This window comes from Seriola dumerili, unplaced genomic scaffold (genome assembly GCF_002260705.1).
Source record: "Seriola dumerili isolate Sdu_G_001 unplaced genomic scaffold, Sdu_1.0 BDQW01000331.1, whole genome shotgun sequence".
Taxonomy (NCBI): Eukaryota; Metazoa; Chordata; class Actinopteri; order Carangiformes; family Carangidae; genus Seriola; species Seriola dumerili.
The window spans coordinates 11254363-11280494 of record NW_019174586.1 but is presented as its reverse complement, the minus strand read 5'-3'; the positions used below and the strand labels follow the sequence as shown (position 1 = coordinate 11280494).

At 42.1% G+C, this 26132-nt stretch overlaps 1 protein-coding gene across 1 annotated transcript; it reads right to left on the bottom strand.

Annotated features, from left to right (window-relative positions):
• Positions 1-13091: 13091 nt before the first annotated feature.
• On the bottom strand, positions 13092-24163 carry LOC111232662 (fibroblast growth factor 18-like). Its single transcript, XM_022760280.1, has 5 exons — positions 24074-24163; positions 23852-23888; positions 18978-19155; positions 15358-15464; positions 13092-13507 (listed from the first exon to the last, which is right to left on the bottom strand). The coding sequence occupies exons 1-5, from the start codon at positions 24103-24105 to the stop codon at positions 13229-13231; spliced, it is 633 nt and encodes a 210-aa protein (XP_022616001.1). The 5' UTR covers positions 24106-24163; the 3' UTR covers positions 13092-13228.
• Positions 24164-26132: the final 1969 nt, after the last annotated feature.

The window sequence follows — 26132 nt, the reverse complement described above, 5'->3', positions numbered from 1 at the left end:
CTGATCTAAACTTAAGAAGAGTGACAGGAAGGCACCTTCTAAACAGGATTAACTGTTGTAAAGCCGACACCTGGTTTCGTTTATATCCTTTCTGGGAAGTCGGCCCAACTGGTAAGTACAAGTACTAATTCTTGTAATTCTGCGAAGCAAACACAACTTGCTCAAGACCGTCAATGACTCATGACAAAAATATAACCTGTAGCAGTATTGTTAACGTGTGCACAGATAAACTATGGAACATTGCAGCAATAAAAAAATAAAACAAAAAAGAAACTGCTGTTTTGTTGTTGGCCTCTTGGAGGAAGCAGAACAAGCAGCACGTTGCCATAAAGCAGCAGATTTTTACACATCCAGCAGTGACGGTGCAGCACGGCTTTTTATTTGGAGTCAGGTTCCTGGCCACATGATGAATGTAAATACAATATGCATTCTTCTTCTAAGTCTTTCTTATTTTACAGCAACGCCTGCAGGAAATATTTGACTCTTTAGCTGCTAAAATGCTCCACTATGTTGATCAGCACGTTGCTAACTGTGAAATTACACTGATGAAATTACACAGTACGTGTTAATTTAGCCAAATTTAAACCTTGTATCTATATGGAGCCTCATCCACTGAACCACAGCCAAAGGACAATAAAGCATTTTTATCCAACACTGCATTAAAAACATTTATTTCTCCAAACAGCGTTTCACTCAGAACTGATGCACTGTTAGATGAATACCTCCTCTGTTGTGTTGCTGACTCTCGTCACGCGAGTTCGCCCAGTCGTGGCAGAGTGCTGTTGGCAGTGTGCGTGCTGCAGCGATTGGCGGTGTTGATACGTTTCATTAAGAGGTAACTCTAGCTGCTCATATCTCTTGTTTCATCCTCACAGAGTCTCCTGGGAGTGCGCTGGAAAACAAAGGCTACAGGGTCCTTTGTGGGGTACACTTAGGACCGGTTCCGTTTACTGTAAACACACTGGCAGGGGCACCGCAGAGGTCACGTATGAGTGTTTTGTGTGTGGGTGTGGAGGCTTTTGTCGCCAGTGCTTTTATAGAGTTAGGTTGCAGTTAGTGATGGAGAATGGAAAGAGGAAGAAAAAACATGCTTCTCAGACAACTGGGGAGGAGTAGAGACGGCAGAATTTAGATTCTGGACTATTTTTGATGTCGTAGGGAGTTCATGAGTTCATAAATCTGACAGTAGTTAGTATTTTTCTGATGATAGATTATAAGCTCTGATAAGTACACAGAAGGTACACACAAACTTGCTCTTATCAGCTGATGAAATGCTTAATCCTTAAATCTTAGACAACCACTCGCTAAAACCCAGACGGATCTCTGGCAGGGATCCTCATCAAACTTTGTTGTGGGGGTGGGGGGTGGGGGTGGGGGGGGTTTCATGATCCCAGGAGGACCCCAGAAAACCTTATTTCATACTGGTCCTCTCAGGTGTGCCGATATGATGTCATGCTGTTTTATGAGCTGAAGCTTGTCTCGACTTACAGAGGAATCTCCCACAGGAAACCTGCCAAACGTCAGTTATGATTATTCTCATTTCTAGAGAATAACAAATTAATTTATGATCTTTATTTTTAGGATTATCTTGAAATTTGAAAAAAAAAAAAAAAAAAACTCCCCGATGTCAAGTTAGGGCCTTGAAACGCCTGGAAGGTGCATTCGAAGGAAGTGAGCCAATTTTGTTGATGGCGAAAATTAAGACACAGTCAGTTTGTAAATTCTTTTGACAAATGTCATTTTTGCTAATAAGATGAGACTTTAGCTGTTTCCCAATTCAGGCGCCACGTCCTTCAGCGTGACTAGACTGTCCCATTTCAAAGGATCCTTTAAATGTGGCCAATTCTAATAGATCATTTATTTAAATAATCACATTCTCACAATTATTATATATATTTAAAACTGTTTGTTGTTTGTTAAACTGTTTGTTGTTTAAACTCTTTTTTGTTCTTTTTCTAGCTGTATTTCACAATTCTCAGATCAGTTGTAAACCCACTTCAGACGGTGGGTTTATTTTTGGTTTGATATGTATGGTGGCTGTAAAAGGACAAAAAGCTGTTGTCAGCTCTAGCAGTGACCCAATACATATCCAGAAGAGGAAGGTTAATTGCTAGCTAGCAGAGGAACGCCTCAGAAAAGATTTATTTGATGTTTGCCGTTTGTCACCTTGACCCTCGGCTGTTCTACAAACAGGCTCTGATGAGGCTGTGTGTGTGTGTGTGTGTGTGTGTGTGTGTGTGTGTGTGTGTGTTGTGCTTGTACCTTTTCCGACACAAAGGTCAACCAGTCAACTAGGTGCTGAGGGAACAATTTTTCACAGGCTTTGATTTGCCTGTGAGTAAGTTGGCAAGTATGCTTTCAAAGTCCAGTAGTCTGCGGTCCCAGCAGACCACCACAAAGGAGCTAATCCCCTCTATCACAGCCAGCGCAAACACATTAGCCACACAACATCAACACTGCACTCAAGAGCCCCATTGACAAATCCTCCCTGCTTTCTCAATGAAAATTCAGACAGGGAGCCACGATGTTCCTTTCCCAGCAGATCGAGGGGCTCAGATGTTGAAATCCAAGATGCTGTGAAGAATAATTAAAGCTGCAGTGTGCACAGTTTTCATCTTAAGATAACAACAAGTGGAAAAAGACGCCCAATATATTGTGAGTCACTGTGGGTTTTTTTTTTTTTGACACATTTACTCACCATTAAGACAAAACACCACAGAGAACGTTCAGCAGATGAGACCCACTTGAACACTTTAAAACTTTCTTCACCATTTGTTTTGCTGTATGTTGCACGGCTCCACAGTTGCAGGTTACCTCGGCCTCAGGCTACATGTTGTTTTCAAAGCAGACAGGTCATCAAGGTGACTGACAGGTGCTGAGGCATGAACTTGACTGAGGCGGAGTTAACAATCAACTTCCTGCCTCAAGGCCAAAAGCCACGTATTGTTGCTGTAATGGTGCTGCTTACAGCTCACTATAGAATTAAAGGAGAATTCAGCCACGGACAGATCACGAGACAATGGCTCCCTGTGCACAGACACTTACAGGCCCCTCTTCAACCTTTCTACATGTCGCTCATGGTTGGCTGCACGTCTTTCTCATGGTACTTTCCAGGTGTAACTGTGAACTACTAAACTCATATAGTAGGAGATGAACACAAGCTGCTGAAACCCTTTTAAAAAGTGTCTATGCTGCTGTTAAATATGTTTAAATTGCTCCACTAATTTTAATGTCGACATATACTGTATGTCGTCTGAATGCAACACAATGTCAGACCGTTTTGTTCTTGGGGTTTCAAACACTTCCTGTAATAAAACATCTAATAGCAAAAACCTCATCAGCTGGAGGTCCCTGATCTAATTTGTGTCAGTTTAGGACGTCGATGTGAAAAAGTTTGAGAACCGCTGCTTTACATGGTAATAAGAATAAAACATAAGGGCGGACGTGAGGCGCATACAAACATGCGCATATCCACACGGATGTAAGAAGGCTGAGGCCTGGGGCTGTATCGCGTTGGCCCGTTCAGTCGTCATCAGATTTATCAGATCCGTGTGTGGCGGCGGAGGGAGAACAGAGAAACCTGCCGGGAGAAATCCATCCTGTCACTGCAGTCTGAGCCGCAGCTCGCACTGACCACAGCCTGACAGGAAGCTTTTTGGTAGACATTCCCCCGCGGCAGCCAATCACGTACCAGTACCGCGCGGCGTTCCGCCTCTCTCTGTCACTCTGTTGGCACCACACCTTGCAATCAGGCCACTGAAAAGTAGAACGCCGATGTGGTTGCTAGCGGCGTGAACACGGAATTAGTGTCTTGCTCCTGAGGGGGACGTCATCAGAGGCACAATGGGGAGCGGGCAGCGGGCCCTTGGGCCCCCTGTGGGGGTTGCGGGCTCTCGAGTGAGAGCCCCGTGGACTCCCAGCTGTTCTATGCAACATGCTGAACAGTAGGGGGTCACCCTGTGTTTGTTTAAAACTAACAGGAGTCCCATTAAAGCCCTGACTCCCCTCATTTAGGACTGCCATGGGGACACAAAAGACAACCCTGGGAAGCGGCACGTTGCAAGGGACACCAATTATTGAGGCGAGGACACAGGCCAGCTTGTTCCTGCTCAGGGACATGTCAACTCGTTGGACGACCCCCTCCGTCAAACCCATTGACCAGAGCGCACGGAGAGGCATCTTAATTGGTGTTGGGCAAACAGATTTTGTCACAAAGTTGCAAAGGAAGCTAAGTAGCTGAATGTTCACATTGTCCAACCCCTGACCTGAGCTTCAGGGGCTGTTCCGACACATCATTATGCTCCATTACTTTGAGTAATCGTCTCAGACTCGTCCTATACCGCAGCGGGGAATCCAGGACAGCAATTAAAAGCAATATTCTGGCAATAACGACGGCGTAAATAAAAAGTGAGCCCTTTTCTCTGTGTACAATGATATGATAGTGGCAAGGGGTAAGATTTGGCACAGGAAGCAGCTGGAAGGGTCTTTGAGCTTCACTTTGTTGAGGTTTTTTTTTTCACAACCCGAGGGTCGTCTCGGTCTTCTTATTCCCTCCAACCTGTCCTCCCCTCCTCTTCGACTCCATCCCCTTCGCCGGACCCCCAGAGCCCCCGCACTTCCCTCCCTCTCCGCCGCTTTCATTCTGTTTTAAAAGGGATTCTGTTAGAGGGAATCACTTGACATCATTAGTTTTGGAGAGCGGCCACCATGGCAGGGTTGCTTGTCTTGACTCATGAAAACATATGTCAGATTAGCAGCAGAGGACCTGTGTTTCGACCTCAGGTGAAAGGTCTGCATGAGTGTTTTCTTTCCTTTTTTTTCCCCCTACTGTTCTTCCTCCTCTCTCTCTCTCCTTCCTCCCAGCGAACTCCGGTTAGATAATGTTCCTAAGCGGTTCTTCGCATCAGTTTTAACGTGAACCAAGGGGCCGGATAGTCCGAGTTTGGTGTGGAGGATAATACAGCTGCCGCGCTGTGTGTGCTGTTTTCTTTTAGACTCAGAGCTTTATGTGGCCATATGAACCCACCAGGGGGTCCGGGGGCAAAAATCAACCAGGTCCCGGCCACCCCTCCCCACTGTGAACATCCCCTGTCCTTATCCAAGTACCTACTGAGTGCCGTAGGCCCCCCGGTCTACACTGCAACTTAAAACAACTGGAACACAAGAAAAAAATAGAAATAATTCAATAAAATTTGATCAAAAAGAAGCAATTTAAAAATCGTTACTTGACTGTTATCACTGCTAAAAAAAAAACAAATAAAGTGTTTAAACTAACCTAATAATAAAATGTGTTTTTTCCCGCTGTGATGGGATTACATGATAAGAAACACACCTCAAAGCAGGAAGCAGTTTGATACTCAAATGAATGAACGTACAGTGTAATATGATTATCTTCTGCTAGTGTTTACATAATCCTTTTCCTGGTACGACACATAATACACAGTTAACGCTCAGAAACCTTCAAGCCCGACCTGCCTGTTAATGTCGCTTCATCCTCAAGATTAGATTTGATCCATATAATAAATGTTATGTTTATTATCATTTGAAATGTGCCACTTGTGTTTAAATAAATATTGTAAATACAATCCGTATAGTTACCAGTTTTGTTGCTTTAAATCTGTGTCTCATTTACATTTTTTGTCTTTAGTTTTTAATTCTATAGGAGCAGTTTTATTTGTTGGGCTTTTGTTTTAATTCCTTCACTGTGAGTTCTGAATACACTTCAATACAAAACTGGTAGTTAAATAGTGTAGACCTACTGTTAAACAAACCGTAACATTTTCCAACGACGTCTATACATGTAATCCTCTCTCTCTCTCTCTCTCTCTCTCTCTCTCTCTTTGTCTTTCTGTCTCTTTAATTTATACACACACACACACACACACACACACACCCACAACACATTGTGTTGTTCATCTGCTCGGTGCTATTTTGCAAACAAAACCATTAAAAGTTGTATTTTGAAAGATTTATGAGAGCCCGGCAGTCCTGGTAATAACCAACCAGAGATCACAGATTGAAGAAAATAAACAAGCCGGAGATGAAAGAGGATGATGCGTTACGACACGAAGGGAAAGATAATGAGAGAGCAGAGAGCGTAGAACTATTCATCCTCTAATAGAATCGCAGCTTAAAAGTCACATTGCGCCCATCAGTGCCACGTCAACAATAACAACTAAATTAGAAGATGAATGAGTTTACTCCGTGTCGCTAACACATCTGAGCCAGCGGCACCGTCTTAACCAACGTGGAGCTCCAGACAGGTGGAGCTGAGACGTCAGGTAAGTTGTCGCTTCCTGAACTAATGTGATTCTGTGGTGACAGACAAACCTTTTGTCACGTTCGAGGTGGAAAAACTGAACCCCAAACGCAGACCACGAAAAAAGGGGGTTGGTGGGAAAAAAGGTCTTTTAATAACAAAAAAGTGACTTACTTACAGAAGTCAAAATCCAAAATGGAGGCAAAACACTAGGGGAAACTAATCAGCAGAGAAGAGAAGGAGCAAAACAAAAAACAGAAAATCCAAATACAGCATGAGGCGTGAAAACAAGACCAACTGACTCAGACCAAAGGGGGGAGCACAGAGACTAAATAGACACAAGGGAGGCAAGGGTGATTGAACACAGGTGAAACACATTAGGGCGGGGCAGACAATCAACAAGGAGGGAAGCAGGACAAAGACAGGAAGTCAAAACATCAAGAGACACACAAGGAAACTAACTACAAAATAAAACAGGGAACAACGAACCAAACTCAAACATAAATTGTCCGTCATGGCAACCATGACATCTTTCTGGCACTCGCTGCTTTGTTTCACACAACAAGCCCCCAAATCTGGCAGGAAGACAGACTTTAACACACTGTAAAACGCAACTTTCAAATAATATTTGACTGAAGGTAAAAGGATGAAACGGAGCAAAGCATCCGTTCGTTTTTGTCATCTATTCTCAAAAAAATCATTGTTGTGTCCTGATACTTCCATTACTGGAAAGAGAAAAAAAAAAAGGCGTCACAACTTAAAAATTTGGCCTTGATAGAATCAAGCGGCTTCTGCCCATTGGTGGGAAAGTGCTGATTAATTGTGTCGTAGCCCTGTGAGAAAGTACGCCCAGCGCAAAGCACTAATTATGGGCCCTGCCTGGCCGAGAGAAAAGGGGGCAAAACTCTCAACAAAGGATCATCTCATATCTCAAGACAATGAGGAGCCAAAAGAATAGGAGAAAGGAGAAGTTAATGAGCTGTGTCACCTGGCATCTGTTGACGCTGGGACTGAGGCCTGACTGGTGTGTGTGTGTGTGTGTGTGTGTGTGTGTGTGTGTGTGTTTGTGTACATGTGTGTGAGAGATAAAGTTTTCTACATGTTTACATGTGGTTTCATCACTGTGGATCTTTTTTTTCCCTCTTTCCAACAGACGGGATGATGCAGCAGGTAAAAGTCATAATCCCAAAGTGTGACTGAGACTTAAATCCTGCAGGAAGAGGAGTATTTTATTTCGTCTCCAGCTTTGCTGCTAAATGATCAGTGTGTTGATGCACTTTCTGTTCCAGAAATCTGTTACTCAAACAGACAGTGGAGTGTGAAGCTTTCTAGCTGTTTGTGTTTCTCTCTCTTCCTCCTGATCACCCTGTTCACTCTCAACAAACCGCACAAAACATGCACGAAACCCAGAGTTAATGAAAGCTGAGTTCATCCAAGACTGATGGTTATTATGTGCAAAGGCAGAGTGATATCAGTCTTTGTGTCGGAGGTTGACTATATACGCAGTGTGCATGTCTGTTAACTGGTCGAGGCAGACGGTGGTTTTTCCTCGCCGCTGTCGCCAAGTGCTCGCTCATGGTGGGAGTTGTTGGGTCTCTGCATTCAATGTTATAAAGAGAACCTCCCGGAGATAACGCCTGTTGTGATTTGGGTTTGTTTACTTTTCTTTGTTTTTATTTTTGCGTGCCTTTTTCTTCGGTGGGTGTCGGTTTTCATCATGTGCTTCTCTACTCCGCTGTCATCACTACGCAGTCGCTGCAACCGCCGCTGCTTCTGCTGCCACTAATACCTCTGCTCTTACTTCATCATCTGCTGTCACGCATGTGTGTAATGATGATAAATAGATCAGTAACCTCGGTTTAACTATCCAGTCCAAGAATGTATCAGATGTGCAGAAGCAGATCCAAGATTGTCATAACTGCGCGCGGGTTTCCAGCAGCTGTAGAATTTCTTTAAAGCTCTCGGTGTTGTTGTAATGCATTCATTAAAAGGGTAAACAAGTTATTGTTACGCTTACATGAAGTTAGGAGGGGGGGGGGGGGGGGGGGTTCATCATTATTTGCTCCTTTAAACTTCACTCCCTCAGTTTGTAAAGCATGTTAAATGTTGTTGACATCAGGAGGGTTATTTTCTCAGACTGAACTAATCTCCTCTCAGAGCCAACCGAAGGAAAGGTCTCGTTTTCACAGGCTGTGTAGATCTTCTCATGACAAATAATCTGATCTTCACGAGTGAAACTGGTGTGACTGTTCCTTCAGAGTTTTATTTTAAGGTGAAGTGTGTAATCCAGGAGTAAATGAGAGTCACCCAACCGCTAACGTTTGCATCACAAGATCTAAAGCTGCCGTCACTCTTAGATCGACTGACAGGGCTTTTATAATATGAACTACAACTAAATCTGAATTATGTTGTGAGGCTGCTAAATGTTTATTAGAAAAAACTAACTATTTTTATGACCAGTGGAGAAAAAACATATTTAATACAAATTTTATATTTAAACAAACAAATTATGGATTGTGGATTAACCACAGGGTCTGAATAAGAAAATAATAATAACAATAATAATAATTCATACTGAGCTGAACTCAGATGGAAAAGGACTGACCTTCGCTCCGACCCATATTCATAACACGCGAGCCACATGTTGTTATGAGGAGAACACAGAAGAGGTCTGGCTTTCCAGAAACTGTATGTACAGTAAGCACATTTGTAATCCTGTAAAAACACAACTTCAGCCGTGTGTTCAAAAATACTTTGAGAATCACAGTGTTTCCCCTGTGGATTTCACAGTCATGAAGGGCAACCAGTCGACTGTGGTTTCAGCGTGCAGAATGAGTGAGACGGGCGGCAGCAGCAGCAGCAGCAGCAGCAGCAGCAGCAGCAGCGGCGGCGGCGGCAGCCCTGTTTTGACAGTAAATGACGTGACGTGAAACTACATTTAATGGCACACGGTGTATTCCAGCTTGGACTGTGTTTTGTTTGGCGTTGGATTTTTGTTTTTCACTGACCTTGAGGCACAATTTCAGTAATATTTGAGAGAGACAAAACTTGTTTTATGTCTCAAACAGAACAGATTTCTGTTGACAGGGCTAATTGTTAAGTGTGTGGTTGCTGATCTCAAGGCCAGAGAACCACTTTTGGTTCTTCCACTGAAATGTGTGTAACTTATTCAGAACCACAGAGTTTTTTCTCTACATTGACACTGCTCCCCGGTCATACTGTACCCATTGTGCACAGTTTCAATGTGCTGAGATTTTCTAATAATAGAATATAAACTACTTGGCAAGCAGGACTGCATTTAAAGATTCCACCTCCTTTGAGAAGGGGCTGGGCTTTGCAAAAGGGAATTCTATGTTTCATTTTGAAGTTATTGGTCCAGTTCCAAGACCATCTAGCCTCCAATGATCAAAGGTTGAGTCAGAGAAAAGCCTAGCGGGAGGCTTATGCAAAAATGTCGTCCCCTTATTGCGAATCGGCCGACATGTTGGAAACCATCGCCGCTCGTTTAAATGTCAATATATCCAGATGCAGTTTGGCTGTGCTTGGTCAAGTTTGAAGTATGCGGATGGAGAAAAAAAAAAAAAAAGAAAAGCTTTGCTGGCATAAATAGAATTCAGAGGGTTTCGAAAGTTGCATTGATTAAATTCCTTGACCATGTTCAAGGTTGATTTTAACTTCCAGACCAAATATCTGCCAACAGTGATGCACAAGTCAAAAGCTTTGGCAACTTATATTGGAAACAGTGCGTTAAAAGTTTTTATAGTTGTTGCTGGGACAAATTTAATTCATGTTGTTGTCTGCAGTTGCTGCTTGTTGCAGGATTTTTCTGTCATCATTCTTACGCAGAGGAGATAGTAAGCAGCCGAGAGAGATGAAGACAAGATGAAGGAACATAAAACATCCCGCAGTCAATTTAGCTTCTTCTCTCACTGCCCCCCCACCCCCCCTAACCCCCCACAACCTCCTCCCTCTCCCACCACCCACCACCGTTCTCCCAGATGCAACGGGATCTTCAGCGCGGCTGATCTAGTATGTTAATGGGTGAATTCACTGGATCACACACGATTCAACGGCAGTGATGGTGTGGCCACTTAAAAGCAGGCGCAGGATGATCCTGACCAGATTCTCCATGATGTCGAGTCTATGCGAGGGGAGGAGACTGTCTGGATCTGTTGGAGGTACTACCGGAGTAGAGTGAAGGGATGGGGGGCGGGGAGGGGGGGAGGGTGGGGGGGGGGGGCTGATAGCATTGCTAGGAATTTAAACAAAAGTATTTTTTTCTCTCTCAAAGCTGCCATCTTTCAGTCTGACGGTTACTGTAAACATCATTCCAGCACACAGCATTATAAGACATGCTACTCCACATTCCTTTGGCGCTTTTAAAAGATGGAAAATTGTCTAAAATATTCTGTGTTTACTGTGTCTGGAAAAACGGAGCATTTACGTCAAAGTGTGTTGTGTTTTAAGTGCTCGAAGGTTAGAAAAAGGTACATCTCAGATCACGTCCTTCACTCTCCACAAATAACGTGAGTTTATTTCTTGTTTGTGTGTGTGTGTGTGTGTGTGTGTGTGTTGTCACTTCTGTGCCACTCACCACAGCTGCCAATTAATCCAATTTCACAAATAAACACGTATCTTGAAAAAAAAAAAACAGATAAAATATTTACTTTCTTTGCCAGAAATACTCATGTAGAATGATGTAACAATATCAATGTTTAAAAAAAGCACCCACTGTGAAATCTCACTGCCGTTCACAGCGATATAAAAAGCCTTGCAGGGATGTTGCAATAGACCTTTCTCAATTTAAAAACCACTGACCTTAAAAGCAGTCTTCACGCTTTGGGTTTGTATATAAAAATGCATACCTTGGCAGTATGCAGAGAAGGGAATGTACTCTATGTCCAACCAAACGCCGCTACCTGCAGCAATCTCTCTTTTAGGCAGTATGATATTCAACGTGCACATCATCAAATTCCAGGACATGAAGGCGCTTTTACCTTTTCTTCAACAGTGCAATAAAGACATAAAATAGATCCTGTTTGTTTTTTTTTCTTTTAAAATATAGTCCTCATTTTATTAACAGAGGCCAAATAAAACTCATCACATTTTATTTACAAAGGGAGGCAATAAATATCTTAATAATAGTCATAAAATTATTTTTGCTTACATTTGTTTAAAAAAAAAAAAAAAAAAAAAAATCATAAATGTGTCATGTTGTTAGTAGCGACTCATACAAAAACCTGCCAGCAGACAGGTGAATACATACTACTGGTGAAAAGAGGCCGGAGTTGGTCGTCAGTGAGAGGAGGAATGGTAGAAGCACAGACTTTTCCCTTTAGGATTCAGACACAAACTCTACCACACGCTGCGAACAACGTTCCCTGAATCCTGGACAAGTTGGGTCATCTGGGGTTTTTTTTTTTTGTTTGTTTTTTTTGTTGTTTTTTTTTTTAAAAGGGAAAGTCTTAATTGTCATGTGGGTTTATGAAGTGATCAGCTGCAGCGTTGCCTGTGTGTGGATCACTGAACAAAACAAGCGCAGGGCTGCACGCTCCCAAAAAAAAAAAGCATCTTTGAGACTTTTCATCCAATGAGAGTGAAAGGAGCGAAGATGAGCTCAGAGAAGAGAAAGAAAAGAAAAGAAAAAAGGATGATTTTGGAAGAAGAAGAAGAAGAAGAAGAAGAAGAAGAAGAAGAAGAAGAAGAGCCCAGATCAAGCTCAGTGTCGACTGAAAGGTTCTTGAGATTAACTGAACCAAGACAGTCAGACTAGGTAAAGATAAACTTAAAAAGAACAAGGAGGTAGAGGAAGTCTTCGTCGCCAACCCCAAAATATTAGCTAGCTCACACTCAAAGAATCAAGGCATCCTTTCCTGGAACAACTGTTTAACACATGCGATGAAGAGCTGTTGGAAAAACGAGTCCAAATGGAGACAAAAGGGATTAACATCCATCTCGCACGTGTGATGAAGCTGGAAGACTCTGTGGAATTATGAATCACATCAGCTGTTATTTTTTTGTTTATATTGGGTTTTCTTTTTTTTTTTTTTTCTTTTTTTTTTTTTTTTTTACTGTTTAAACAAGACTAAAGCCACGGCTGGTGCCTGACTAGTCAAAGCATGTCGTGTTTTAGCTGAATCACAAGCTGCATGGAAATGTCAAGGAAATCACACACAGTACTCGGAGGGTTCAGCGCATTCCAGGAGCCAACGAGTGAAGCTGAGGTTGAGAGACATATGGAAAAAAAGAGAGAGAGAGAGAGAGAGAGAGAGAGAGAGAGAGAGAGAGAGAGAGAGAGAGAGAGAGAGAGAGAGAGAGAGAGAGAGACCTGTAAAATATTGCACTCAAAGCTACACAGTTATCCCGGCAGCACAGTGTCACCTGCGACTGCCACCTCTCTCTCTCTCTCTCTCTCTCTCTTTCTCTCTCTCTCTCTCTCTCTCTCCGTTCCCGTCTCCATGGTGTCTGATTCCAGTGGAAAGTATGGGATCCGCGTTGTCAGGGGCAACACAAACAAAAACCGACAGGTATTCCAATAAATCTCTAGTTGGCTGATTTTTATAACATTGCGTCCGCTCCTGCTTCAGCCCCCACACTGTCAAAAAGAAAGTATGCCTTCAGCTTGCAGTTCAAACGTAGCTGAGGACGACGGCGACAGGAATTCTCTCAGAAGTCCTTTAGTTTATCCAGTATAAATAACATGACAGACACGTTAGCACAATGACATCAACCCAGAAGAATCCAAGAGTTAGGAAATATTCAGTCATCCTGAAATACAAAAATAAAACATCTTTGACTTTTTTTTTTGTTGTTTTTTTTGTTCTTTTTGTCTGTCTTTTTCTTTTACAGAAGTGAAGTCTTTAAGGTGATTCTTTTAAGACAAGAAGCTTGAGATTTTCAGTTACAGTTTGTTTTTTTTGTTTTTTTCCTCCCCCTCGAAGGAAAATTAGTGCTGTCCCATTGGTCCCATCAGTTCCTCTTGGGGTTGGGTTTTAATCGCCGAGCCCTTCGTGTCCGCTTAGTTACTGTGGTGAAACGAAACTCCTCCAGCGGGTCCACCCTGCCCTTTGGCTGGCGCTTCATGAAGTGGACTTCCTGTTGCCTCTGCGTGGTCCGCGAGCCTTTCTTGGGCCGCCCCTTCCGGTTGAAGCCGAGGTACCATCCTTTGTACTTGGCCGACACGAGAGCTGTGTAGTTGTTCTCCAGGAATTCCTCGACAAAGACGCACTCCTGCTTCCTTCCATCGGGCTGAAAGGAGGAAAATAAATTAGGACATTAATTAATTATTAACACAGCAGCATGGCCTCTTGTGTAACTAACAGTCCGGCTTGTTTCCATTGCGTCAGGGCATTGTGGCTCAGAACGGTTCGCTTCTATGACGCCGTTTTTGCATTTTTCAGTTCTGTGTAAAATGAGCAGCTCGTTACATGTTGTTACTTGATGCTATAATGAGAATATATCATGGAAAGGTTAGCTATAAGATACACTTAGACAAGTAAAATGTCATTGAAGGATAAGGTTAGCGTAGCTTGTTTTCACTCACAGTAGAAAAGATTAAACCTAAGGTAAACAGAACTGTTTCACATTTTGGGTAATACGCGTATTTGCTTCCCAAGTTCCACATCAGTCCCATGTCTGTAGGCTAAATGTTTAGCTAATGCTAGGACCTGGTTAGCTGCGGAAACAGGTAGCCTCGCGCACACCCAGGTTGTAGCTTTTCATGAAGGTTATGTGCTGGACTACTTCTTTGCCACGAGCCGTGACTTCTTGGAGTCACTGTTAGCCACTGTTAGCTAAGCTAAGTACTTCCTGACTGTATAGCTTCATAATCGGTAGATAAACACTTTGCAGATAAAGGAGTGGCATCAATCTTCTCATTTAACTCTTAGCAAGAAGATGAATAAGTGTGTTTCCCAAAATGTCGACCTATTGCTGTAAGATATAAAACTATATATTCAATAAAATGTGGCTTCATATTTTTTCAAAAATATGCTGGTGTGGATTTAATTCATTGTTCATGAGATATTAAAGTGATTTATATATTCACATCGAGCACTGATGGATTCTGTTACTGTACGGTACTCATACACGTCACGGCACAAAGTGGCTGTCGCACAATGGAAAAACCTTGGATATATTCTAAACTAAAAGTCTGAAAACATGGTTCTTTATTAGGATTACACCTCACTGTCAACGGCTTTCATGGAGACTTTTTAGACAGTTTGTGGATTATCCAGACTAACCAGATATTGTTTCTGTAGAAAAACAAATTGGGGCGGCAGAGAAAAATAATATCAATAATGTGAAAAGACCCTTTGAAAAGTCTTGATATCAACACTGGAGAGTTTAATTGCTTCTGTCTAAACTTCTGTGATTTATAGTAAAACTAATTGTTATCATTATTCAAGCTGAAAGCTAAAGACATCAATAATTTAAACGTCATTTTATCCTGTTTCTTTTATAAAAAAATCCTACAGTGGTTTAAAGGAGGAAGTCAAAGAGCATTTTTTAAACAAATGAGGCCCCTGCAACTAAAACTCAAAATGCATGTTCCTAACAGATGACCATGATGAGAGAGTGAAAACTTGTGTGAATTGCTGCAGCCCCACCAACGCTGACAGCATGAGTTATTAACGCAAGAAAATCACACGTGTGCCTCACGAAGAACAGTATACGTTTTCAAATATTAACTTCTTTTCCATATCGACGCGGCCCGTCCACAGAGTCACATGCAGTCACATCCTGCGCTTGTGGCCACCTGGTGTGACTAAGTGATATAATTGCAATGGCATTCCTCCTAAGTGACCATTAGTCTCTCAATGCATTGTGGTGATTGCAGTCCGTAATTGACTGATCGAGTGTCAAAGGAGTAGGCCGATTACGTAATGGAAGAATGGCTGTGAGTTATCAAAGGGGTTTTGTTAGGGTGTACAAAAACAGCAGGAGAAAGCAGATCTGAGGCTGCGTTCAATTCAGCCTGGATTAAGAGCTGCCTTAAAAATATTCATTTTGGTATTAGAAAATGTGCAGTTCAGTCTTGCCGCTGGAAATATTGAACTTTGACCGAAGGATTGGTCGTTTAAAAAACCGACACTCACCCTTCCGACTATTTTGCCTTTCTCGTTCATGCAGATGTAATGTTCGCTCTCTTTTCCTTTTATTCGGATGTGGCTCCCAAAGGTTTCTGTCTCAACCACAAGAAGAGCTGGAGAGAAAAAGAAAAAGAAAAGAAAGACTCTGTCAAGGGCATGTATAAATCTTTTTCACTCACATAAATATGGCTTAAGGATGTCCATACATTTAAACAAAACTGAACAGAAATTCCCAACATGGTCAAGACTTGAAAAGGATGTAATTCAATTTCCAGTCCCGAGAATGATCCCTGCAAACTGGGGTATTTAAAAATCAAAGAGCTAACTCCTAGCTATTTGTGCACTGATGAAATTGCTACAGTTTGTGGTAATTAAACTAATACTTTATGAATACGTTGCCAGTTTTCTTCATATACATCACCACAAAGCTGTCAACCACCGTTAGTATTAGTTGTACCGGAGATTAAATTCCCTTTAATCTCATTAAGGATTGTGGGAAATAATTGATCTTATTCATTGAAAATAAACAATTTATGAAATTCTGTAAGAAACAAAATTAGTTGAATTATGGGTCTCCAGAGCAAATAACTAAAAAGGTATATGACGTGTAATTTCACTTCACTGAAATATCACCAAAACAACAACAACAACCACCGTCACGTCATCCTGACACAGCAGTAATCCACCCCAAAGACGTATCCCGGCGGCTCTTTTTATTTTTCGATCCCCACCCACCCACCCCGGACCCAAACGTTAACCCCTGCGAGGTCACCTTTGTCTCTGCTCGCCCCTCGACCAGCAAGGAGATCTGCCAAAACGTTTGTGGAGCGGTTATGTGCCCCTCAGGATTAGGTTTCAAGTTCCCTTTAGTCTGTGCTCACTCAATCAAAAAGTTAAGATGATCCATTTGTTTAACACACAGGGCCATTCAGTAGCGCTCAAGGGAGCAGAGGAAGAATAGACGAAGGGGATGGGATGGGCTCGGGGGCAAGAAGTAACTCCCCTCCTCCACCTCCTCCTCCTCCTCCTCCACCTCCCCCCACAACCCTAAAATCCAACCTTGGAAGTAGGAAACCTGTTTTAAAGGTGAAGCTGAGGAAAGAGAGAAGGTATTCCTCCTCTAGTTTTGGGAGGTTTCTTTGTTCATACGTCTTATTTGGGAGCAGAAGAGCCACATTTCTGACTTTATCGCCAGAAAGATCTGTCTGAACCTTTTTTTTTTTTTTTTTTTGGGAGTCCTTACGAAGGAAAAACCATCCAACAACACTGGTTTTCCCATGAAGTTAATGATATTTTAAGTGATGATTCCAGTCTGCAAGTCAACTCAGGAGTCATTTGACAACACTTTGGCCGCCTCACTCTGAGTGGGTTTCGCATAAAGACCCAAAAATTCAACCTCAGGTATGAAGCTTCGACCCAGAGCATCAGATAAAACAATATTTCCCCTCCCTGCTGTGAGTTGTCCTCTGTCCGTGACCCCGGCCAAACCCTATCTTAACTTCTCTCAGAGTAAACCACTGATGGTTTGATCTTTGACAACCAGCAGTCTGGCAGCTGCAGGCTTCGGCAAAACTTAATTAAATCCTTGAGTCATAGCTCCATTCAAACACAAACACTGAGGGAAATCACGCTGTCATCAATACCGCTAACAAGTGGCATTTAGTTTACAAAGGAGGGAATGTGGTTACTTTTATTTACAGTGTAAGCACTTCAAAACCATAATCCACATAATCCACGAATTTAGAAATCTGTAAATGTACGAACACTACACTTCGATAATCTCTCGGAAGCTGTTTGAGTGCAGGAATCTTAGCAGACGCCCTGTGGTGATGATGAAATAACAATAATAGAGTCTGAAATATGAACAAGGATGAATTTATTTGATCAAAACACAATGCTTAAGATAATATACGTGAGTCTGTGAGTGATCATTGTCATTTTCTGTATATTAACTTTCCTGTATAAATACTTGATCTACTTTGTACGGTGTTAATGTTCACTGCAGCCTGACTGTGGTTTTATGAAGCTCCATTTCTTCTCCTTTCGAGCCAGTGTTTTCCTATTTGTGCATCGGTGCAGTATGAACAATGTGGGGGCCACGGGAGCGTTTAGCGACCTGACTGCGGGGTCACCTGTCAAAAAACGTTGAAAAAAACTCCTGCTTTAATTCCAGATTGCAACTTTTATCAGTTTAAAAGCCTCTGCGGTGACACACCACCTGCTCCGAGTGGACAACAGGCATCGGTTACAACCGATTGTTCTGGAAAAGGATTGTTCTAGTTGAATATGCTATGCTAATACCTATGCCCCCCCCCCCCCTTTAGCTGCACAGATATGGACTTGAAAGCGATATATTTTTCCTCTGTGGTGGTTTTTGTGGGACTTCTTCACGGAGCCGCAGTGAATGAGAGTGGATTAGAACAAGGAGAGTATCTTCCTGTGCATTATTAGTGAGTGCAAAGGAGTTCACAGGTGCCAGGTACTGCAGCTGGATGGGGAGGAGGAGGAGGAGGAGGAGGAGGAGGAGATGGGGGACGGGAGGAGGGGCGGAGGGTAGAATTGGCAAGGCCTCATGGGAAAAATTGGATCTGCTTCCACTCAAGCTCTAACAAGCAGTGAGGAAACTTCGCCTCGGCGCATCTGTGACTGAACACACTCACTCAGAGGCATTCAAGACCAGCAATTTTAGAGCCGTGAGTCAGCTGTTATAAGCAAAATATCTGCAGGAAGGCACAACGCAAATTCTTCCGCCTCGTGTTTGTGCCACTGCATCAAAGACAGCCTCAGTGACCGTCAATTTACTCATCTGCCTTTTGTTCTGATCTGAAGCGGTGAACAAGTCTGCACAGAAAGTGAAGAGGTTGGCAGAGGTATGACATTGTGTCTGAAAATACTCAATTCAATGATTTAAAAAAAAACAAACACTTTTTGTCATCTTTATGCTTAATATCTCACAGCTGACACCGGGTACGTTCACACTGCTAGATTGTACCAAATCTCTATGGTTGCCCATCGCAAACCACTGTGTTCTGAAGCAAATTTCTCTTGCCCTTTCAAGGACAATACAATTTCACTGATTTGCATTTGCCAACATGGACAATCACAGGTTCATTACTCACAATAATACTTCATAATGCCACAGGATTGCATCCTAAATGGCCTTAAAGTAATCTCATAATCTAAAACTCAAACAGCAACTAAGGAGAATATTTTGCAGAAAGTCAAACCAACAAGTCGGTTTTGGTCCATATTAGGTATTCTGACAAAAATTCACATTGTGGGCCTACAAATCCATCAAGATGAAAAATAGACTTGCTCTGGATACCCAAACACTGTAGTAAACATCCTCTGCAAGGTCAGCAATTTCAACATGTTTTCATCCACCCCAACCAGTAGTTGGTGGCTTCCAAAAGTCACCATCCACTCCTGCCCAAGCCAAACACAGAGCATGGAAAACCACCCCCAAACAATGGGTAGTAAACAGCCCAGAGTGGCTGGAGGATATGGCTGAAGAATAAACCTCAAGAAGCATCAGAAGCTCAGCTGGTAGCTGGTGGTGATTTCTCATCCTGTTTTTAACAGACTAGCTAAAGTGTCAGGTGAGATGCACAGGAGTTCTCCCATACCATACTTGCCCCCATCATCTCCGTTGGCGTTGACTTTCTTCCCCAGGATCTGGACGTGCTTCCCCGTGGTTCTGCTGTACAGCTGGTAGATCCGGACCTGCTTCCGGCTCAGGTCGTCCGGGTTCCTGGTGTGGTTCTCGATGTAAAACCTGAAATCAGCAGAGCTCTGCTGGGACTCCTGCACGGTGGTGTGAGACAGGAGGAAGCAGAGAGAGAGAGAGAGAGAGAGAGAGAGACAGAAGATGAAGAAACACAGAGAGAAGGAGAGACAGTGAGAGACCGTCACGACACAGGTGTTGATAGTAATGTGTGCTGTTGCTTTTATGGGCTGTGTCAAAAAAAAAATTGTGCTTCAGGGGCTAAAAACTGAGACAACAACCTGGAAATTATGACTGTGGCATTTTAGTGTTTCTTTCCTCGCTTTCAACTGCCACATTTTACATGCGTTGCATTTACAAGCTCCTAGTTATCCTCCAAGATGTGTTAATGAAGTATAAATCCCACAGAACAAGTGTAAAGTCTATGGTGCAGCCTTCTGTTGCTTTCTATTGAGAGAGCAGTATACTATGTGCCCCGGGCGATATTGAGAAACCTGTGCTCCATTTCCACAAGCAAGCAAGCCACTAGCAATTATACACCTGAAGCATCCAGACCTGTTGCACTATCATCAAACAAATATCTGCCTGCAGGCGAAGCAGGGTCCATAAATTAGGAAACGCAGCAGGCGGAAGACAAGACCGAGATGGCAAGAGGCACCTTGAGCCACAAAAACACTCATGTAGAAGGAATTTTTTAGATTAAATTGTACCAATCTGCCTTTGAGAATCCACTAGCCGAATGTTTACGAGTCACCTTAGACCTGACATAAAAACCTGCGGAAATCGCCGACTCCATCGGCACGTCAGAAAAGCAACTGTGTCACCCAACATGTGGAAGAGCGAGAGGAAAGGTATACTTTCAGAAGCCCTGGAATCTCTGTTCACGCCAAGATCCCATTTCCCCAGCTGTATGGTGTGGTAATTGCACAGTAATGGCTTTTTATGTGGCTGTTCTCAGGTGGCTAATTATATACACATTACATACCCCGAGTCCTTGTTATTCTAACTTCAGTAAATTAATGACATGTAGCGAACATGATGGGAAATCTCGGCCACGGTAGAAGAAAACTTAATCTCAAAAGAGGAAAAATAAACTTTTGCAAATCTGAGGGGCAAATCCTGGCGAGGCTCCTGACGTGGTTCCTCTGAACAAAGTGTCAATTCGGGCGCCTAACCCTGTGAAGGACATGGTCAACGAAGGTGCGTCCTTCAGAAAAACCCGAGGAATGGGTCGGACCTATGCTTTCCCTCCGAAAGAGACGGTTTCGCCTCACAAGAAACCAAAGCTAATGACGTGTTCAAGCATCAACCTGCAAAGTTGTTGAGTCAAAAAAGTTTACTCCAAAAAAGACTTTGTCCCTCAAATGCCCCATAGACTGTCAGACATGGCATTAGGCAGCGTTTCTCAGCCACATTTGGAAGAGCCTTTGCCTTGTTATGACGTATTCGGTCCAGAAATGTGGACCTCGGAGAATCCAGCCCCTGAACTGGGACACAGCTTCTGTATCTTGACGTTTAGGAAACACGCCCCGTAATGTTACTTTTGGCACCAGGCAGTGTTGAAAATGAGAGGCCGGGTATCAAAATGCATTACCTACTGATGCAACAAATTTGCGGCGTTAACTTCAAGGCATTCACAACCTGTTGGGAACTTTAAAATGTCGGCGTCTTTTCTACCTGCTTAACGGGATTTATTATTTAGGAAATCGTTTTTATGGCCAATATTTCTTGGGAACAGCAGATTATGGGTTTCTCTCATAATAATTTCTCTTTTTTTTTCCAAGAAAAGAGGTGTCAAATTTAGCTATGGCTCTATTGACTGAAATTTTCTCCCATAGTTCCTAGTCCAACAGGTCACATTTACTCTAACATGCAGCTGACATAATATGACAACAAAATGAATCAAGGCTACAACTCTCTGGAGAACTACCGTCGCCCTCAACCGGTTCGTCAATCGTCTAAACCCAACCAGGACCGGGACTCAACCAAGACATAGACAGTTTTGCTGCACGACGAGGCACGTTCAAGTCAGATCAGGGGACTGATAGTAACCCTGTGCAATCGATGTAATTCTAGACAAGCATTTGTCATGTCCAACACACACGTCTGTGACAGATTTGTTTGCTGTCTTACACAGTCTGTGTTTAGTAGGTGTTTCATTTTAAAGCAGAGCTGTTCACACGAGCAGCCGTCCTCCTAAAAGACTTTTTATTCAAGGAACAGGACGTTACAGTAACAGTCAAACTGTATGAATGACAAAATGCAAATCCAAAGATGTTGCTATAAAAGCAAGAAGCTGGATTACCACTCAAAAAAAAAAAAAAAATACACGCCGATTTAAAATTAAACATGTGTGCACCAGCAAAGTGTTCACCCCAGACAAGACACTAGTGTGTTGAAAATAACACATCCACTTAAAAAGTCAAACACTGGCATCATCATGTTGTCAACTCTCTCTCTCAAAATGAACCTCAAAGCTGACGAGCAAACACACAACAAAACATGGCCTAACTGGGCTGCTGAGGGATTTATCCCAAATCTCCCCCATCTCTAAACAAACATAAAAGTGTGTTTGGTAGACAGTTGCATTTCGCGTCGAGGGGGAAAGGCAAGCCTAAGCACATGGTTGAGGTGAACAAACCAGCGACAAAAGTTTTTTATCACGCCGTCTCCTTTCTTCAAAGACATAGCATGAAAACGGATATGGTTGAAACTTCAAAAAGTCTGGTGCTCATCTTCACCGAGGAAGCTTAGTTGTCGCCTCCATCTAAGATACACCGTTTTTATCTGCTTGACATACACACACACAGACGGGGTCAGACAGACACACAAACAGGGAAAAGACGCACATGTTGGCAGTGCATTCGAAGTTAACATCCAACTGTGGTTACTTCTTTTGTTTTGTTCCTTGTACAGTCACAACCACAGAGCCATTAACTATTAACAGTGACATGGAGAGGCAACCTGACAGGAAGATAAAGGGCTATTCCTGCATTTTTATTTTTATTTTTTAGCTTGATTATTAGGTCACAATGCACTTTCTTTGTTTAACAAATGCCTTTGTCTATAATCTGACTTTTTCTGAAGCAGAATAAACAACCAAATCACAAATTATAATAATCAAAAACTGGAAATATCATTCATCAGTCCACTTCACACTTCTGTTGGGCCACAGTCTGCATGACTATGTCTTACATGTGAGGAGTGGTCAGTCGACACTATAGCTTTGTCTGTGCCAGCTCTGTTGGAATAATCAGAGCACACAGACTTATATAACATTACATTTTCCAGTTTTTTAGATTTGGGTTGTTTTTTTTATTTATTTATTTATTTCTGAGACACTTCCTTTACAATTCTGGAGAATCCTACAGATGTATTTCAGTTATTTTAGCTAACAGTTCCCTGACCAGGACAGAGTGATAAATGTGCATTAAGTGAAAAGAGAAAGAAACAAATAGAATTGTGTAACTGATCAAATGTATTTGACACAGTTTACACAGAGTTTTATTTGCCCCAAAAGGTCAAATCCCAACTCCCCATCTTGGTATGATTCAGTGTTCTCAGACAAAAAAATAAAAAATCTTTTTTGTGACCTGTTAAAGACATAATTACATAAAACTACTACAATTAAAATGTTACCAACTGTGAGATGCTGATGTGGGAAGAAACAGCTGAGAAATGATGCCTGACCAACTTTTTTTTATTATTATTTTATTTTTACTATCGTGTTTTAACGTCTCGGATCATAACGCTGAGAAATTAATTTAAAACAACAAGCACGTGGAATATTATGATCACACACGTCATAGCAATAAAGCGATCAGATAGCTTTATGAGTGAAGGAGCGTGCTCTCCGCATCTTCTCGCTCAGTCAATTAGGTGAGTGGATGCCTGCAAATCATTACTGTTCAAAGTGAGACGCAACTAATAAAAAAAAAAAAAAAACCGAGGCAACAAGCGCCAAACGAGCCCATCTGTTCAAAGAACAACTTTTAACCCCGGGGATCAAAATATCTATTACACAATTCTGCTGTAAAATACTGAAACTGCTACTTGAACTCCAGATTAAAAACAACAGGTTTGAATTTTCTTTTTAATTTTTTTTTTTTTTTTGTTGTTGCCAGTTTGATTGTGTTGATTGCAGATTTTAGGCGATTAATCCTGATGCAAAACAGCCGATACGCTTCAGATTGTCGTTTTTCCAAATGCCTGAATTGTTTATTACGCTTCTTTATCACGACATAGCGTTAGTCTGTCTGCATTGAATATTTAATACGGATCTCATTGCAATAATTAGGTTCTATTTTTATCTCCTCTATCATGCCTCAGCAACGCCGCTGTAGTACTGATGCTGGGAACTGTAGTGTCTTCAGAGTATTCAATGAGCTAGGTTACATTTATAGATCTTTTTCATTGTATATCAGTATAATTTTACTCTAATCTTCTGTCTCTTCAGTAAATCTGTTGCACTTTGTTATCACCCCTTTTATTTGTTTGATACTTGTATGATATTTTTCATTTATTTTGGCGTAATAGGTCTATTCTTCGAAAAGTATAAGCCGAGTTTGTTTTCCTTCAGAAGCCGATTTAATGTGGATTTAATTGAAACAGCTCCTTTAAATATTTTAGGGGCTATCCTGAAAATAACCTATAGCTACCCATCATCAGCATTATTGACACTGAAAAGCTGCACAGACATGCAAACACACACATATACACACACACATACATACACACACACACAAAAAAAGGAGTTGAACGAAGGCGTAAACATACCTGTAGCTGGAAATAGAGTACCAGAAAATGTAAACACCTAAGTGGAGAGAGAAGACGAGAGAAGGGAGGAGGGGAGTGAATCACACAGGCAATTACATGAAGTATAAACGCAGCCTACCTGAATGACAGCAAAGCGCAAATATGAAGCTTTTGGCGACTTCTATTGGTAAGAATGCATGGATTTCTATGTGCAAAATGAAAACGGGGATGTGGAACACTTACAGGTATATGAACCTCGAAGGCAGCAGAGACATCTTGACTTGCAGAAATACACCTGAAATACACCTGCTTCCACAGATTTAGGGCCCCAGGAAAGGTTGGCGAAATCGCCCCCCTCTCTCTTGTCTCTCGCTTTCGCTCCTCTTGCGCGTCCTTTACGCACACACCTCCGGGGGTAAGTAGGAGATTGAATCCCAGTGTAAGGATAGATCGCCGGAGAGCAGTAGCAGAGTCACGGAGTGCAACATTAGGTGCTTCCTTGTTGGGGGTGGGGGGTGTGGGGGGGGTGAATTATCCAGAAGATTATTTTTCTCAGCTCAGTCTCCTCAGCTCCTCGAAATCCCGCAACGTCTCCGTAAATCGGTGCCAAGCGTGCAAAGGATTCAGTGTTCGACCTCTCCAAAAAAAAAAAAAAAAATCTCCTCGTTTAAAAAGAATATCCTTCGAGTTTTGCACACCTACAGCCTAACCGTCCCACAATCCCAATCCTGCTGCTCCAGAGATCACAGGCTCCTCAGCTCCGTCCGTACCTGCGGGGGATTCACACACCTTGCATGGGTCATTTTATTCTACCAAGTGCTGCGGAGGAGAAAAAAAAATAACAGCGGTGGATAATAAAAACGCCCTTCCACCGAAAAAAGAAAAAGAAAAAAAAAAAAAAACAAGTCGCTAAAAAAGTGGGCAAACAAACTTATCCAAGCATACAAAAAAAAAAAAAAGTTGTGTTTTTGTGTGGAAATCGCAGTGGCAGCAGCGGCAGCGGATCCCTGGAGAGGCTTTTTGGGGGCTGATGATGGCGCAGCAGTGCCTGTCAGTGGTGTTTGTGCGTCTGTGGCTTGAGATTTGGGCACAGAGAGGCTTTTTTGTTGTTGGTGGGTGGAAACATGTCAGCGGTTTGCACCTGATAGGGTAATCTTGGAGAGACCATCAGCTTGGAGAGGGTTTTTTCCTCTCGGTGGGCAAAGCGCAGCGCAGAGCAGAAGTAGAGCAAGGAGATGAAGAGACTTTTGCTTTGTGTTTTTTTTTGTGTTTGTTTCTTTCCAGTTGTAATTTTTCAAGTTTGGGAGAGGATTTAATTGATATGGACATGGCAACCTGATTTAAATGACCTGCATCTAATTGGATATGAACTATATTTTGTTTATTTATTCATTTATCAGTTTGATTGGACCAAGTTTTCATTTAATTTAACGTTTTACTTTTATATGATTTACAAAAGGGCCTATTTATTATTATTATTATGTTATTATAATATCATTTTTACATTGTTACCGTCAGTGACAAATAAACCGAGTTGCTGTTGTAGCTGCTACAGAAACTGCTTCCCTCTCTGTGCTTGTTAAACTGCTGCTGGTTTGTGGATTGGCCCCGACTCTCCCAGACACCCATTCAAATGCAGGTTGTTGTCGACCTCTTTTTTTTTTTTTTTTTTTTTTTTTCAATAATGTGCTATAACTTATCCCGCATTTAAATGAAAGAGAGGTGTGAATGTGTTTACGAGCGCTTCAGAGCTGGCAGCAGTAAAGTGAGCCCACATCCCTGCTGCCATTATAAAAAAAAAAGAAAAGAAAACCTTTGTGGTTCGCCTTTATTGTCCCATTAAAACTGGATCCTCGGCATTCCTGCCCCATTGATATTCAAAATGATTCAAAATGATTACATACATAACTTCCCATGTTGGGGATTTCAAAGGGCCTCCTGTGGTGAGGTTAGTGGGAAATGAGAAGAAGAGTGTTTGACTAAGAGCTGCAGCTCCTGATCAACATAAGGCAAACAGACACAAAATAAACAAAAATCAATTATATTACGGGGAAAAACATTAATTCAAGGCTTTTATTTAGTGTTTATGGTTTATAAGGACAAACAGAATCACACAGACGTTATCTTTCTTCTTTTTTTTCCCTGTGCGTACGAATGTGGATAAAGTGGGTTGATGTGGGTTTAACCAGTGATTCATGGCTGTCTGCCTAACAAGAAGGCTTGATCCTGTCAACCACAGTGCACTTTAATAATCCCTGTAACACAACTGAGGTATAATGTCATTTAAAGCATGACTAATTTA